This window comes from Lagopus leucura, unplaced genomic scaffold (assembly GCF_019238085.1).
Source record: "Lagopus leucura isolate 7727_CA_CO unplaced genomic scaffold, USGS_WTPT01 Super-Scaffold_100018, whole genome shotgun sequence".
Taxonomy (NCBI): domain Eukaryota; kingdom Metazoa; phylum Chordata; class Aves; order Galliformes; family Phasianidae; genus Lagopus; species Lagopus leucura.
Genome location: NW_024962272.1, coordinates 13,576,182 through 13,594,224, shown reverse-complemented (window position 1 = coordinate 13,594,224; position 18,043 = coordinate 13,576,182). Strand labels below are relative to the sequence as shown.

Genomic DNA, 18,043 nt, shown 5'->3' with positions numbered 1-18,043 from the left:
GGGATAAGGTTTTTTTTCATAGTGGCAGGTATAGCACTGTATTTTGGATTTAAAGTAACAGAATAGTAGAATCACCAAGGCTGGAAAAGACCTCCAAGACCATCCAGTTCAACTGCTCCCCTACCTCCAATATTTCCCCACTAAAGCACGTCCCTTAGTCCAACTTAACATTTCTTGAACACCTCCAGGGATGGTGACTCTGCCACCCCTCAGCAGCCCATTCCAACTCCTGACCAATCTTTAGGAAATTTTTCCTAATATCCAGCCTTCCTTGGCACAACTTGAGGCCATTCCTTCTTGTCCTATTACTGTTACCTGGGAGAAGAGGCTAACTCCCACTTCACCACAACCTCCTTTCAGGCATTTGTGGAGAGCATTGAGGTTTCCCCTGGGCCTCCTCTTCTCTGGATTGAATAATCTCCGTTCCCTCAGCAGCTCCCTATAAGACTTGTGCTCCAGATTCCTCACCAGCTTTATTGCCCCTCTCTAGACACACTCCAGAGCCTCAGTATCTTTCTAGTAGTGAGGGGCATAAAACTGAATACAGAACTCAAGGTATGGCCTCACCAGAACTGAGTACAGTTGATAACAAACTGATGCTTTAGCTGGTCTTAAGAAGTGCTTACATGGCTTTTACATTCCATCATCCAACTCCTATCTAAGGATTTTTTAGTATCAAAGAACATACAATGAAATGCTGAAATTATCTGTGTTTAGTTCCTGTACTGAAAAGAGAAGAGTTTCCTGATGTGTTTGCATCAGGTTTGCATACTCATACCTGAATGTGCCCAAACCCACTAATCCATAAAGCTTCATGGTAACAGACTTACTGAGAATTATACTATCTTGTGCTTCAGTCAAAATTCAGAATTTCTGTAACTAACGATTATCTTAAGTTAAACTTCCTGCACTTATATTGTGAATAATGTATTGAGGAGTGAGGAGAGAAGGGGAAGTGTAGGAATTAATGAATATTATCCACTAACTAATTAACTACTGGGCTTTATGCCGATCACGGTTTACCAGAGAATAAACTAAATACATAGGTGCCTCTGAGCAAACTCTTAATTTATGTTAGCATAACTGAAATGAAACGTAACCATACATCACTACTTTAGGAATGAAAAGGAAGTATTATTCAGAATTTATTCATCACCTTCCAACTTTGTCCCCAATTTCAAAGTATCACAGACTTAAAGAAATAATAGTTATTAAAATCCACCTTTGAACATTACAGATACAGTTGTGTAAGTCAAGAGTGAATTGTGGATCCACTCACACAAAAATCTTATCTTGAAGATTTCTGTATAACACTATGTACATTCATAAAAGCCAGATAAAAAAAAAGCAGTTCCTTTGCCAACATCAGTGTATTTTACATAAGAGGTGAAGATTTTCAAAGTTGATTATGAGAGATTTATGCGGAAAAGACTGAATCTGTAAACTTGGTACAGTGTTGATAAAAGACTAGCTGTGAAGATATTTTATTAAATGTTCAGCATATTGATTTTTATGTGGTATGAATTGTTGTTTAAGTTAGAAAGGAAAGAGAACATAAAGTACTAAAGTGAAAATAACTTGTCACATATATCTCCCTCCCTCAAAATGCTGATCTCCTGTTTCCTTCGCACACTTACCCCAATACTCAATAATTATTTATTCCCATTTAGTTTGAGGAAGCACAATCATTTAGGCAGACTTGAGGTCTGCAAGCACTGTGGAGTCTCCAGAGCACAGTTTATCTGTTATTCTGCAGAATAGAGTAGGATTCAAACCAAGCACACAAGAGATACAGTGAAAGGGAATGCTCATCATTTTCACAGAGCTCCTCAGCAGTACACAAATGAACATTCTCATACTTGTGTTTAAAATTAACAAGTGCAAAATCTTTCAGATAATCTACATACCTGCCACTCTGGTCGGTAGTCCATGTAACAGATCTTCCCTCAGGTTTGGTTTTGTACCGTATTCTTATAGCATGAGGAAAGTCTGTTGGAGTCTGAACTCCCTGTTTCCTTATCTCCAAGCTCCAGCAACTAGTAGTAAACTCAAGCTCTCCACAGCCAGGTGCCTGGCTGCAGCAAGTGAAATAGTGTAGCTGTTCCTGACAGCGATCCGAAGGTAAAGCCACAAGTTCATGTACAATCTGATTTCTGAGATTTTCCAACTCCTTTGAAACATCAGTTAGTTCAGCAGACATGGTGAATTTCTCAATGCCTGACACAGCAGCAATATCTACCTCCTCAACCTTTAGCACAGATAAATCGCAGCAGTCCAATACCAGCAGAAAATCCTTGTTCCCATGGTTCTCTTTGTCACAGCAATTCTTTGAACTAGAAATCCCAGAAGTTTGCTTCTCGTTGCTATGGTTACCGTTTTTATCAGAAGTATCTTTTTCACCTTTACGACAGACAGCAAAATCACTATATTCTGCTTCAGATGAGAAGACACTTGCATTTGACACAGAAACATGGCAAGGTTCTGATGTCCCAGTTTTACAGGTTTCATTAAGGTGTGACTGGCAGCCTTTATTACCAGTACTACTGGCTTTCCTGTATCTGCTCCCTGTCTCCAAAAATAAAACTATGATTCCTTCTATAACTCGACTTTTAAAATCCACATCCAAGTCCAAAACATAGTGCTTTACAAGCATGTGGCTAGTGTTGGCCATTAATGGCAAGTCATCCTTCGTGGGGTCTAGCTGCGTCTCCATGTTTCAGACTGGTGGTTAAGTTTTACAGAACCTTAGCCATTTGTTATTTATAACGCCTCCATAAGAAGCAAGAATGTTCAAGCTTCTAGTGCAAAAACATTTTGATCAAATTACAATATAGAAATCAGTTGTAGTTCCTTCACTTCTCTCGTTCTGTAAGAAAAAGCAAAAAACAAAACCAAGTCAGATAATTGCTCCACAACTCGAAGCATTTTGAAAAGTACTAAAAAGTCCAGTTGCTTTTATTAAAAGTAGTACAGCCAAATAGCGTCTCCACAGAATGAGATCAATCTAGTTGCTTCAGGATTTGCTATTAAGAAGGCTTTATTTTTCAGAGAATATCCAAAGTCAATGTACCTTTAGACAGTTGTTATAAAATGAAACAAACTTACTAAAAGGCCTGTAGATGACTCTTTTCACCCTCAAAAATACTTAAGATACATATTGCAACATCTAAGTTTATTAGTGTTATTTGTTTTCAGGTTCCTGTACTTTCATCATATGATTTAGTTCAGAAGATCATTTTTCAGCTACGATTCAAAGAAGCATGAGGCTACATCACTTCATATGTTATAAACCTTCAAGTAACAATCTGATTAATACAAGGCAACAGCAGGGACTAATATACTTTCCACATGTCAACCACTCTCATATCAGTATTTTTAGTAAATTACAAGAAAATGAGTCCATTTACCGTGGGTGCATTCTTAGGAGATGGTTCATAAAGATTTTTTAAATTTATAGTTATATACTTAAGTTATATGATTACATCTTAATTGCTGGAAATTCAATCAGGATAATAGCATCTTACAGAAAACAAAAGGTTTTTCACTAGAAAATATGCAAATAATACAAAGCAAGAACATATTAAAATACATCAATATTTTTTTGCAAGCACTTCATCACAGAATTTTAACTGCCAAGCATTCTCTGATTGCTACAACCACTGAGCTGAAATTATATGGTTATCACACTTCAGTCCTTTTTTTGACTGCTTTCTAGATTAGAAGTCAAAGAAAGAAACAAGAAAGTGCTAAAACTTGTAGTTCTCTCGCTGCCAGATGAGTGATGCTCTCATGATACACAGCTAAGTTTTTGAGCACCTTAAGTGAACAGATACTGGCTTGAGTCATTGGTTTATTGTTTCAGAGTCAATATAGATTTCAGTGTCCAACATTGTTCTTTGTAGAGTTCTTAAAGTAAGCACAGAGGAGAACCTAGTCTCCCCTTAGACTTGCTATTTTGTTTGTATGCTATCAGTAAGTGAAAGGCTCAGGCCATGAAACCATTAAACTGCAATCTGAACTAATTTCACACAAAGCACACAAAGCATTGCAAAAGGGACTTCGCTGAATGTTCTATTCTACTCAGAAACAGCTATTACAGGAATGTCTTTGAAGTCAAGCAGAGAAAAATCTTTCTTTCACTTCATATCAATCCACATGCAAAGAATCACTGAAATATCTCAGCAAATTCAGAATACTTGAAGATTATCTGAAAGAGACATTTGATTTTTGGAACTAATGCTGGCAGATACTTCTCTGTTCTTTATGTGAAGGTTTTCCTAAGCTTTTTCTCTGAATTATATTTTTGTTGATCATAACAGTTTTCTATTTCTTTTCAAACTTTACATATTTAGAAGAAAACATTTCACATCTTGCGCTGATGTACCTGTGTACTTTCAGAATTTAACTTTCTATAGGATCAAAAAAAAGACACAAGCCCCTGCAGAGCACCAGTGACTTCACTAAGCTTTGCTCTTTGTACATATTCATTTTTCCAGTTTTAATTAAAAACAAACAACAAGAAAAACAAATAAATAGGGGAAAGTAAAACATCATGTACCCATCATGTACACATGCTGTGTATATTGGGCTTTAATATAATAATAGTGATTTATTTCTACTTAAATAAGTCTGGAAAACAGAAAAAAAAAAAAAAAAAAAAAAAAAAAAGAAAGAAAAAAAAAGGAAAAAAAGTACTTATAAAGAGAAGTTTCAGAAAATCTCAACTTGCTGTATAAATGTTCATAACAAGCACATGGATACTAAAACCATTTCCTGCCATAAAATCTAACTGGGAAAATCAGTAGAGTAGTCAAAGATTGCGAATGCTGTGACATGAGCAATGCATCCAGGTCTGTCTGTGACACCAGAGAACTTGATGTTATGAAATAAATAAATAAATACTTACTTTCAAAAAAAGCTAAAACTGTCTTTGGCTATATCTGCCCAATATCAATTCCACTAACTTAAACACACCTACTTCTACGATATTAGTAAGTATCCAAAAGTAGCAAAGGACTATACACCTAATACTCACGAAGAGCAAGAACATTCAACTACACGTAGGCAGCTATATTAAAACATACCTGCGCATGTGAAATATGATTTAACAAGTTACATTTTATTCACGTTAAAATGTATTTTCAACAGACAGCTACATTCTACTTCTATCACATTTGGCTTTTCCTACCCGTGTCACCCAAACTCTTAATATAACATTAGATCATAATTCTAGTGTGAGATGTGAGAGTAAACCTATGGAAGAACATTCATATTTAGCAGTCATATCAATAACTAATTCTTAAAAGTGCTGAGCAACAGTCACTGAATCCACACAAAATTTTATCCTATGATTATATGCATATTTCCTCCTAATACTGTTCTCAAAAGGTAACTTCACATAGGAGTTATCTTGGAAGCGGAAATGCTGAGAGCTGCTCCAAAAGTAATACCTCCAATTTCATAACACTGTCCTATGACATCAGAGGCGAATGCTGGCAGTAGAGTTGAACCTTTCCACCGATATTCCATTACATGTCACTGCCATGTGACAGATGGCAGCAGAGGGGCAGTCTGAGAATATCACATCTAACATGGAAGTGCATAGCAAGTCTATGTCACTGAACTCCTTCATGCTGGAAAAATGGCACCTAGTGACATTCTTTGATGCTTCTTTGCAGAATTTTTCTGGAGACCAAACAGTGGATATGAGCACAGTTAGGCAGTGGATGGTATGTTTCAGCAGTGGTGACAGTGGGCTACCTCCACTGGTGCAGATGTTTATGAATGCAGCATACACAGGCTTTCATTCACCACTGGCATAGCTAATAGTGCTGACTGTGCTGAAAAATAGTGTTTTGTAGCTGAGAATTTTCATCTATCAAATAGTGCTATTTTGTTCTTATTATCTGTTATACTCCACGTCAAAATTACTAGGAGGCATTACTTTTGGAGTGACCTATCTATCTTGTCTTGCAGATATAACTACAATCCATAATATACTGAATTACGTAGGTAATATTTTTAATAGAAAAACCATCATTTTTGTGGCCAAAAAGGCCAATGGCATTCTGGGGTGCATTAAAAAGAGCATGGCCAGCAGGTCGAGGGAGGTGATCCTCCCCCTCTACTCTGCCCTGGTAAGGCCTCATCTGGAGTCGTGTCCAGTTCTGGGCTCCCCAGTACAAAAAAGACAGGAATCTCTTGGAAAGAGTCCAGCAGAGGGCCACAAAGATGGTGAAGGGCCTGGAGCATCTCTCCTATGAGGAAAGGCTGAGTGAACTGGGTCTGTTTAGCCTCAAGAAAAGAAGACTAAGAGGGGACCTGATCCAGGTCTATAAATATCTAAGGTGTGGGGGGCAGAGTGGTGAAGCCAGACTGTTTTCAGCAGTGTGTGGAGACAGGACAAGGGGAAACGGCTGGAAACTGCAGCATAGGAAGTTCTGCACAAATGTGCGCAAGAACTTCTTTACGGTGAGGGTGACAGAGCACTGGAACAGGCTGCCCAGGGAGGTCATGGAGTCTCCTTCTCTGGAGACATTCAAGACCCATGTGGACACCTACTTGTGCGACTTGGTGTAGGGAACCTACTTTAGCAGGGGGCTTGGATTTGATGATCTCTGGAGGTCCCTTCCAACCCCTTTGATTCTGTGATTTTTGTATTCAGTAGAGCTATTTCTTTTTGGCTTTGGTTATGTTGCTTTTTTGCTGTTATTGAACTGAGCAACTAAATGAAAAGCAGGTTGAAAAGAGCAAATAAAGAACGGACATTGTTTAAACAAGAGAACAAATAAAGCATTGCTCTTTTGCTTTAGGGTCAAGTTAAGAAGAAATTTGCAGACTAAATGATATGTGCATATCTAAATGATATATGCATATGTGCATACTGTATTGAGACAGTATCACTCTTTCTGAAGCTAATTTATTTTTCACGTAGTTTTATCATGGAATCATAGAATGGCCTGAGTTGAAAAGGACCAGAATGATCATCTAGTTTCAACCCCCCTGCTACTTGCAGAGTTGCCAACCACCAGACCAGGCTGTTGAGAGCCACATCCAGCCTGGCCTTGAATGCCTCCAGGGATGGGGCATCCACAGCCTCCTTGGGCAACCTATTCCAGTGTGTCACCACCCTCTGTGTGAAAAACTTCCTCCTAATATCTAACCTAAACCTCCCCTGTCTTACTTTAAAACCATTCCCCCTTGTCCTATCACAATTCATCCTCATAAACAGTTGTACCACCTCCTGTTTACATGCTCCCTTAAGTACTGGAAGGCCGCAATGAGATTTTCTTGAAATCTTCTCTCCTCCAAGCTAAACAAACCAGTTCTCCCAACCTTTCCTACAGGAGAGGTGCAGATATTCGATGATATGAATCAGAATTACTGATCAACGCTAGTACACAAAAGGCTGAGAAGAAAATGATCCTTAAAGATATTTTGGGGGGAGGATGGGAAGAGGATGAAGTCAGTTGCTACCTCAGTAATAAATCCATGAACAAAAAGTCTGTGAAACAGTTATATTTTTTAATACTATTTTACTTAAATCTGCTATATTAAAAAGAAATTTAATGATAACCAACATTGGATTTGGTTTGTTGGTGTTTTTTGTTGTTGTTGTTTTATAATGCAGCATTTGCAACATAAAAAAACAGGCAATCAGGGAAAAATATTTAAAAGCATGCATATGATAGTCACCTGAGAAAAAAAGACAATCAAAATGTTCAATTTGGGCCATTTTATAGAAGAATTTAACATGATATGAGGCAAGCAGATCCACTGTCTTAAACATTTTTAAGCTAACTTTACTAAATTAAAGTGCATGTATAAATGTTTGTGTTTCAGACAAAATGGATATCTAGTCAGTACAGCTATGTGTGGCTTATTAGAAACTGGATACTGGATACAAGAAGAAAAGACAGGAATGAACTGTTTACTTGGCCCAAACACATAGGCCTTCTCTTATTAAAAAAAAAAAAAAAATCAAGGCAGTAGTTAATGACTACATATCAAACTTCTGTAGCAGTGAACTAGAAAATGACAAAGAAGTCACATTAAATCACAATCAAGAAGGAAAAAAAAAAGACAAGTAAAAACTAATACAGAAACAATGCACTTCAGCAAAAGTGAAGTACACAGTATCAGATATATAAGAAATCTGTTATTTTAGTTTCTTTAGAAAGACGCTGTAAAAACCTGCAAGCTAACAAGAAAAAAAGGTACACATAGTTAGTTATAGCTCCATATTTACTTAAATGCCATTAACCTCTAACTTTGCTTTCAATCAATATAATGATTTCAATAGTCCCGTAAAAAAATATATACTGGTATTATGTTTAAAGTCTAGCATCTAAGCAGGCTTCCCGCATTGGTTCAGCATTAAAAAAAAAAAAAAAAAATCTGTCAGGTGAGACAGAAAGTTTGCACTCACAGAAGCAAAAAATATGTAAGGGCAAGTACAAGAGACAAGCAAGAATTAAGAGAAAAAGCAAAAAGTGCAACAATCAAATATGCTTGAAAACCCTATGTTCACGTCTTTAATTGAACTGTAATGTCTTTTACAGTTATGTAATAATTTAGGTTTAAAAAATTAGGTAGCAAACAATGATTTAATTCACCCTTTGATTCCAATAGAGACAAGATGCACCTTCTATTATTTCTGTAATCAAGTGTTCCCAAAAATGTACAAAAATAAAAATACAAATATTCAAGGAAAACATTCCAAACTACAAATACAAACATATAGCTTATCAAAACATTGCACAAATTTGCAAGTTGGGCCTGGCTCCTCCAAGACAACATTCTCCATTAATTTTCTTTCTGATTAACTGAATACAAATTCTGATGAATTGCATTCCCAAACAGTTTATGATCATGTTCCTCAATGTTTTCCTTACTTTGATCAAGAGAAGGAGTAGGAATCTGAAAGATATGAAGGGAAATTGGGCTTAAATAAATAAATAATTTTTAAAAAAAATTTAATCAAAGAAAAACTGGCTGTGCTACCTACACATTAGATGGAAAGTCTTACCTTTGTACTCATATATAGTGTATCTTTCAGATGCTGATATAGTGGAATGCACTTGTATGCATTCAGCTATAACTGCATCAAAGTATGCAGGTTTCACTGTTTTTATCTTTTTATCATCTTCCCACTGAAATACTCTTCTATTTTATGACCAAGCTACGTAACATACCCTTATAAATAAACTTCTATTCATTCCACGTTTCCTTTTAGTCTTCATTATCAAGTTAATAGAATAAACTGCAATTACGGTTCTCACTTTACATAAAAAACATACTCTCTCAATTGCTGAAGCAATACCCTTGCTGATCATTTTGGAAATCCTCTGCGCATTTCCAATCTTTCCATTTACCATGGTGCCCAACTGTTACCAGTAGTTAAAAATACTCCTAGCCACCACTACCCTTAAGCTTCTTCTTTAGTGGACAGTACCTTGTCTCCACCAGTAAGGCTAACCCTCCACATATACTCCATCTCCAGTTCCTTAGGGGAACAGTCAAAATCTTTTTTCAATTTTGCTACTTCAGTAGAAAAAAAAAAAAAAAAGTAATCTTCTAAATACTCATCTGAGGATTTAATTAGTCACCACTTTTGTATAAATATTTGGTTCTTATCAAAAGATGCAATTGGGTTGCCAAGGTTTCTGGTTTATGTAGCCTTGCCTTTATTTCATCCAATCTTTCCAGAAGATAGATTTTTTCCTTTAGGAGGGCTTTTAAGTGCTAGTGCTATTATCGTCCTTGCAAACAAGCTGTTCCTTCAGGGCCTCCTGTAAGAGTACTTCACCATGTCTTTCATTCTCTAATTGCCCTTCAACTTCCAGTACCCAATTCTGCAAAGCTTTTACCAATTTTTGCAATTTTCTGTTCCCTGACAGAAGTTCCTCTGTCCGTTCCATAGCAACTGTCTAGTTTGGCTTTCTGCTGTAAGCTATAATTCTCTGAACTCTGCGGTTGCAAGCAGAGCAGTACCCAGAAGTGTACATACAAACAACTTTCCTTTTCCAGCTCAGGAACAAGCATCTTTTTGCAAAGCACTAACACAGTCAGAAGCACTTTGAAAATTATGCCAATTCTGGAGTGCTCAATATACCCCTGATAACATGCATATGGAACCATGCTTTCCTAAGAGATCAAACAACATATTTCTGTTTTCCATAGTGGCTTCACTACCATTCATCTCACAAAATGCAGTGTGATCTTTTGGGAGAGGCTCATGTATCTGACAGATTCAAATACTCAGATCACTCCTCACATCCCCAAGAGGTGCACACACAAAAAATTTAAACAACACACCTAAGGTGTAATGCACTTAAGTCACAAAATGCAGTGATTGTCCAAGAGAGGGACACACATATCCAACAAATGCAAATACTCAAAATTACTTTTCAAATCCCCGAAAGATACACATAAAAAGTTTGAACAATACACTTAAGTCACAAAATGCGGAGTGGTTTTCCTGGAGAAGTACATACATATCAATCAAATGCAAATACTCAAAATTAATCCTTACATCCCCAAGAATTACAGACATCAGCCACCTCCGGAGGGACAACACTCTCACTGTTAGGTATCCTGCCTCAGCTATGCTGTTTAATAACTCTCTTGCTGTGATTATCAGAGCAAGAGGGGAGATTCTTTGATATACCCGGAGTGAGACTGAGACACAATCAAGGTCAAATGGTTCCTAACCAGTTCATTATCAGTTAAGGAGACGGGGAAGGGAAAGCCCAGCAGTTATCACAAATTAGAACAATGGGGAAGAGAAGGCAGGTAAACAGGAAAGATAGGAAAAGAGTAAGAATTACATAAAGAATTACATACTAAAGATACTAGAGCTACTGTTTATGAGATGTTTATTGAGATACTTCTTTTGTAATGCATTGTCTTCTGCAATATTTTTATGTATATTCTGTACACAATATCTGGATTTCATTTTTCTGAAGTTGATGCACTTCACCTTTAGAAAGGCATGTTCACTAGTCGAACTGAAAGCATTACAAAAAATATTAGGAACACTAATGGTAGTGTAAAGTTTTAACAACCATTTCAAAAGTACTTTTAATTCATACTTCTACACATAAAGAACTAACAAATGATCAGTGCATTTTTAAAATATACCTCACATTCAATGCATTGTCCATAGTGAATGGACTTCATAAATCATAAAAATGTCAGTCAAGCTAACAGTATGGTTATACATTTTAATATTTTAATTTGCAAAGGAACAAATAATAAGCATAGCAGATGCTGGCCAATATGAATAGAGTCACTCTGATTATCTGTGCATTAATGAGTTGCATAAAAACACAAAGAATGGGAAATAAGGAAGAAGCAATACATGGTACTTGGATAACATTGCATTTATACTTACTACAAGCTTGAGTCATATGCAAACCTGGGAAAAGATTCCAGGTTTAAAAAAAAAAAACAAAAAAAAAACATGGCTGCAAAGCAGACAGGACTGAAAAATAAAAGCCTGAAAAAAAAGCCTGGAGAAGAGAAGGCTGCAGGGTGACCTCATTGCAACCTTTCAATACCTAAAAGGAGCCTACAGAGGGGAGGGGAATCAACTCTTCGAAAGGGTTGATAACTGCAGGACAAGGGGAAAAGGTTTTAAGGGATGGAACATTTGGTTGGATGTGAGGGGGAAATCCTTTACAGAGAGAGTGGTGAGGTGCTGGAACAGGCTGCCCAGAGAGGTTGTGGATGCCCCATCCCTGGAGGTGTTCAAGGCCAGGTTGGATGGGGCCTTGGGCAGCCTGGTCTAGTGTTAAGTGGGGAGGTTGGTGGCCCTGCATGTGGCAGGGGGTTGAAGATTCACAACCCTTGAGGTCGTTTCCAACCCTGGCCATTCTGTGATTCTTTGACTGTTTCTAACTCAGTGCAGCTGCCATTTATAAATACCATTTGCAATGTGAAAAGTTATTTTCCTGACATTGGAAACATAAAAAGCAATCTTCTCTTGCCAATGTTGACACTCATAGACTACTCCTGCAAGTCAGCATGACCTGTAAAACTCAGCTTCATTGTGAGTGAAGGAAATAACACACACAACTACAAGGGGTGCTCCAAAAGTAATGCCTCTTATGTTATTATTCAGGCCCATGACATCAGTGGCAGATGATTGTAGTATGACAGTAGAGGCTGAGGCTTCCCACCCATATTCCACCCTACTTTGTTTCCATGCAACAGATGGCAGCACAGGGGCAGTCTAGCAAAATAGCATCTGACATGGAAGTGGTTATCAAACAGAAGAACATCAATGAATTCCTACATGCAGAAAAAAAATCACCCACTGACATTCACTGATGCTTGCTGAACATTTACAGAGACCAACCAGAGGACGTGAGCACAGTGAAGTGGTGGGAAGTACGTTACAGAAGCAGCAACAGCTGGTGCATGTTTCTATAAATAGAACACAAATTCATAAAATCATTGAAGTTGAAAAAGGTCTCAAAGATTTTCTAGTCTAACTGTCCACCTACCACCAGTACTGCCCACTAAACCATATTCCTAGCACAACATCTACATGTTTCAACTCTTGTTCATCACTGGCAAAAATGCATAGCTAATGGTGGTGACAATGCTGTAAAACAGCACTTTGTAGCTGACAATTTGCTCTACCAAATAGTGTTATTGTGCTCTTTGCTGTCACTTCCATTGAAATAACAAGGAGGCATTACTTTTGACTTACATAACACAAAAATCTTCAGATGAATTACAAAATACCATTTATTAAGGTACTAGTTTTACCTTCCATGCTTCCAAGCATTAGAAGAAACCAGTGAACAGAACAACTTGTTAATCACCTTGAAAGCTTTAATATATCACATGTCGAGTTCTTTCAGGAAGTTACACTTAGCAACAATCTTACAAGAAGGGCATGGATTCAAGCTGCATAAAAAGCTTTTAACAAGAAAAGCAAATAAGGTCAGTAGCAACGAGAGACTAGAGCTTATTGCTGATTGCCCACTGCTTCTGACTGCGTTTTCACCGCTCTCCTGTTTACTGCAGGCAAGTTTACTCAAAAAGCTGGAGCGGCAACTTTGCCTTCTAGACTTCCAGAAGCGCTCTGCGCCAACCGGCCCGGCAGAAGGCTGTAGGGCAAAGCCGGCGGCCCCACGGAGCGCGGTTCGGACCCCGGCGGGCACCGCGCTACTCCCGCAACACGGGTACCGGGCTGAGGGCTGGAGGCGAAAGAAGGCCGGCACACGCGAGACAGACAACTACTCACGATCGCTATCAATACCACCCCTCGCCGCCCCGGGAGCTCGACTGCCCGTTTCTGCAGCTTTACCCAGCACGCTCTCCACCGAGCCCACGCTGTCCTCCAGCTCAGCTGCGGCGCATATGGGTGACGTTATTGACATCACCCCGCCCCCCAGGTCCCGCCCAAATGCGCGGCCCAATGGTAATCGCCCCGCCCCTCGCGCTTGGCCCCGCCCATGCCCCCTCAAGGAGTCCTGGAGGGGCGTGGTGTTCGTTGTAGGGAGCGGTTTCTCTTATGTCCGAGGACCCAGGGTTCTGCTGACAGGTTTAGCCCAGCTGCATCCTTCAGACTCATACACATTAGCAGAGGAGTGGCTGCAGCGTGGTGTTCAGCATGTGTGGCCACACAGCGGTGACTCCACGTTGCTATCCTGTTATGAAACCAGGTAGTCAAACAAAAGGATCCCCAGAATTGTTCATTTTGCAAGCCCATTAAAAATAAAAAACCTGTATTTGTCATTAGGAAATCATTTGTCTTTGGAATTCTAATCCTTTGCTTTAATTCTAAATGTCTAAATAACTCTGATGCATCAATATTTTTGCACTCACATGATGCAGTATAGTGCTGTTAACATGCTATACCGTTTGCCGCACCACCAAATGTTGGGTTCCAACTGTATGTGGATATAGTTAATGAATTTCTCTACATCTTTTAGGTGTCCCTGTGCTTTCTTCATTTCAATCCTCTTAAAAGCTGATCAGTCTTCATATTTTGTCAACATCGTTTAGAAGATAATACCACCTCTTTCATGAAAGCTTCTAAGGCCTAGTTCCCTACTGATACACTTTACGTAGCTTCATTTTTCTCAACAGAGATGTGCCAAAATTGTGTCCCTCTCTGTGATATTTCAGAAGCTTTGCTCCGAGTGTAGGCTTACAATTTTAATCACAGCCACTCCAAGAGCAACTTCCTACAATGCATGATACAAATAAGAACAACATGCTTATTATCAGCAGACCAGACCTCATCATACAAATTTAAGTTTGAATTTGCTTTCTCAAGGAATAAGCAATAAAGAAAAAGAATCGAAACTTCCAGACAGCTGATGACAGATTGCAGCCTCAGAACTGCCTGGTTACTGGTACTGCTCTTTGCAGTCATGCTAGGATGACAAGATGCAAAAGTGTACTTTTTTGCACATTCAGACAGAGCACTATCATTACTGTTCAAGATAGCAAAAATCCCATTGGTGTCAGCAACTTATTTATTTTCACAAAACAAATTTATCTAGATACTTCATTCTGTCACTTAGTTTGGCAATGAATAGTTAAGTTCCTGAAGCAATTTATCATTGATTAACTATTTTCACAGCTACCTTGCTTCTGTCTCAGAGCACACAGGGTGCTGGAGCTGTTAGCTGGCTGCTGAAGAAACCAAGGATGCTTAAAACAAGCAAATTATTTTGTTACTTCTGTCTGCAAAAGGAATAATCCCTAAAAAATATCCAACAGTGCCAGCACTGAATCAAATGCAGTTTAGGAGAGGTAGGCAGCCAACAGCTGTAAAAATCAAGAAATACTTACTTTATATTTGTGGTGCTTAATTTTGTGACTCTTTCTGCTTTGAGACCTACTTGGAGCAATCCTATGTGCTAGGGTGTTAGAAGGTAAGGGAACCTGTGAGAGCAAGTCGGCATTTGAACAACATTCTTCCAAGCTCAGGATTGGTGTGGCCATATGAGTAAGAAATCAGGGAAGGGTGGCAGGAGATCTGTGTGGATGAGCAAGGAGCTTACGCATAAACTCAAAGAAAAGAAGAAGGTCCATGAAATGTAGAAAAAGGATCTGCATGGGGAAGACTCTGGACTTTCAGGAACACGGTCAGAGACATAACAGCACATCAGTGTGGTTAAAAGCTATTAGTCCACTTTATTATTAAGCGCTATTCTATTTACACATGTTAACAGAGCATTCTGCAAAACACTCTTCATTCACACAGACGCTTAGCCAATCAGATCCATGAGACTTTCTTTGTTCTTCAAAGGTGTCCTTGGTTCTCGTACTGTTTATCTTGCTCCACAGCTGCTGCTCTGAACAGTTTTTCTCATATTCCCACACATCTGAACACTTGGGAAGAATATAAGGAGGTTGTCTAAAGTGCACCTGGAATGAGTCTGGCAAAGGAGATAAAGGATAATAAGAAAGGCTTTTTTTAAGTATGCCAACAGTAAAAGGAAGACTAGAGAAAACGTGAGTCCCCTACTAAATGAGGGGGGTGTTCTTGTAATGGGGGGTGCTGTGAAGGCAGATACTGAACACCTTCCTTGCGAAGACTTCACTGGAATCCTGGACACTGGGGGTAAGGGAGAGAGTCGGGGAAATGGAAAGCTTTGCTTTGGTGAGGGAGGAGATGGTCTGAGAGCGTCCTGGCAACATCAATGTGCATAAATCCATGGGCTCCATTAGGGTGCATCCAAGGACCAAGGGAGCTGGCAGAGGTGATTGCCAAACTGCGCTCTATCATCTTTAAGTGGCCTTGAAGAATGGGAGAGGTGCCTAAAGACTGCAGGATAGCCAGTGTCTGTTATTCAAAAAGGGCAAGAAGGAGGGTCAGGGAAACTACAGGGCAGTCCATCTCACCTGTGTCCCGGGAAAGGTAGTGGAACAGCCTGTTCTAGATGCCATCTCCAAGCAACTGGAAGAGAAGAAGGTTATCAGGAGTGGAGTAGTCAGCATGGGTTCACCAGGGGAAGATCGGGAAGATCTGCACAACCAACCTGGTGGCATTCTATGATTTCAGTGCTGGATGTGTAGATGGCAGGAGAGCAGTGGATGTAGTCTGACTTAATTTCAGCAAGGCATTTGATTTTGTCTCCCACAGCATCCTGATAATGAAGCTGAGCAAGTGTAGGATAGGTGAGTGAATGGTGAGGTGGGTGGAGAACTGGCTGACAGGCCAAGCTCAGAGGGCTGTGATCATCAGTGCGGAGTCCAGCTGGAGGCCTGCAGCTAGTGGTGTTCTGCAGGGGTCAGTGCTGGGTTTGCTCTTGTTCAACATCTTCATCAATGACCCGACTGTGAGCACACAGTGTCCACCCTCAGCAAGTTTGCTGATGATACAAGGTTGGCAGGAAGGCTGACACAGCAGAAGGCTGTGCTGCCATTCAGCACGATGCGGACAGACTGGAAAGCTGGGCAGAGGGGAACCAGGTGACGTTTAACAAGAGCAAGTGTAGAGTCTTGCACCTGGGGACAAATAATCGCATGCACCAGTACAGGCTGGGGGACGACCTGCTGGAGAGGAGCTCTGTGCAGAGAGACCTGGAGGGCCTGGTGGACAGCAGGTTGGCCATGAGCCAGCAGTGTGCCCTGGTGGCCAAGAGGGCCAATGGCATCCTGGCGGGCATTAAAGAGTGTGGCCAGCAGGTCGAGGGAGGTGATCCTCCCCCTCTGCACTGCCCTGTTGAGTCCTCACCTGGAGTACTGTGTCCAGAATGGGCTCCCCAGTACAAAAAAGACAGGGATCTCCTGGCAAGAGTCCAGCGGAGGGCCACAAACATGGTGAAGGGCCTGGAGCTCATCTCTTACAAGGAAAGGCTGAGAGACCTTGGTCTGTTCAGCCTTGAGAGAAGAAGACTGAGAGGGGATCTGATCAATGCCTATAAATATCTAAGGTGTGGGGGGCAAAGGTACAAGGCCAGGCTCTTTTCAGTGGTGCATGATGATAGGACAAGGGGAAATGGTCACAAAGTGAAGCATAGGAAGAACTTCACAGTAAGCATGACAGAGTACGGGAACAAGCTGCCCAGAGAAATTGTGGATTCTCTTTCTCTGAAGATACTGAAGGTTGTGCCTATCTGTGCAACTTGGTGTAGGGAGTCTGCTTGGGCAGGGATATTGAACTAAATTATTTCTAGAGTTCCCTTCCAGCCTCTACAATTCTGTGATTCTGTGATTATGTGATTTATATATTCCCAGTCTGCAGATGCCCAGGCTTCTTGGTGATGCCAGCCTATGGAGTAGGGAAGAAGGAAGTGGAAACATCTCCCTAGCTTTTCTGGTATCAGAAAAATAATAAAATATTCATTGGAATAAGGCTTCAAATCTAATCTTCCAGAATAAATGCCTTAACCATAGCTTGGCAAAGACAGATTCTCCTTTTGTTTAGCTCCATGAACATGTAATTATTTATGGCAAGTGGAAAAATTTTGAGAGTACCTTCCAGAACACCAAGTTGAATTCTCTGTTTCATTTCTAGGCATGCAGGAAATCTAGATTCCTTCCTAAACTGAGAAATTTGCAAATAGATTTCCGTGTCCGAAAGCAGGTGTGATTATTCTTGAATTATAGTAAAAGGAATGCAAGCATCATCTTTTGTGCAGATGTTACATTCCCATTAGTCAGGGTACAATACTCAGGAAAACTAAGGAGGAAGTGTTGTGAGAATCCTAAGCGAAAGGATTTGTTTTAGTTCTAGGTATATGTATTTGGAGCAATGCAGCACTTAAAATACATTGCTTTCAGGGTTGAAACTTAAGTGGATTCAGTTACTGCTGCTAGCAGTTCAGCACTTGTAAGAAATAGCTATTGATACAATTTCTAAATTTGGCATTTATCTATGGCCTTACTCTCACATCTCAGATTAGTATTGTGATCTTGCTTGCAGGAAACAAAAATTATTTGCTGAAAGTATGGGACTCATTGTTCTTGTTAGAGAGATCAGCTCATTGAAAACCTTTTTAGCTAGTATTCACCAGCAAAGTTTAATGGAGTGAATCATCACCAAGGGGGGGGGGGGGGGGGGGGGGGG

The 18,043-nt window shown here is 39.8% G+C and overlaps 1 protein-coding gene across 1 annotated transcript in view; it reads right to left on the bottom strand.

Moving 5' to 3' along the window:
* LOC122183475 (aminopeptidase O (putative)) overlaps window positions 1-13,405 on the bottom strand; it is a 103,854-nt gene extending 90,449 nt beyond the window's left edge. The window contains exons 1-2 of the mRNA XM_042877444.1: window positions 13,322-13,405; window positions 1,908-2,866 (exon numbers count right to left, since the gene is read on the bottom strand). Coding sequence (XP_042733378.1) covers window positions 1,908-2,713 — 806 coding nt within the window. The 5' untranslated portion in view covers window positions 2,714-2,866; window positions 13,322-13,405. The remainder of the gene's footprint in view (window positions 1-1,907; window positions 2,867-13,321) is intronic.
* Between the last annotated feature and the right edge of the window lie 4,638 nt (window positions 13,406-18,043).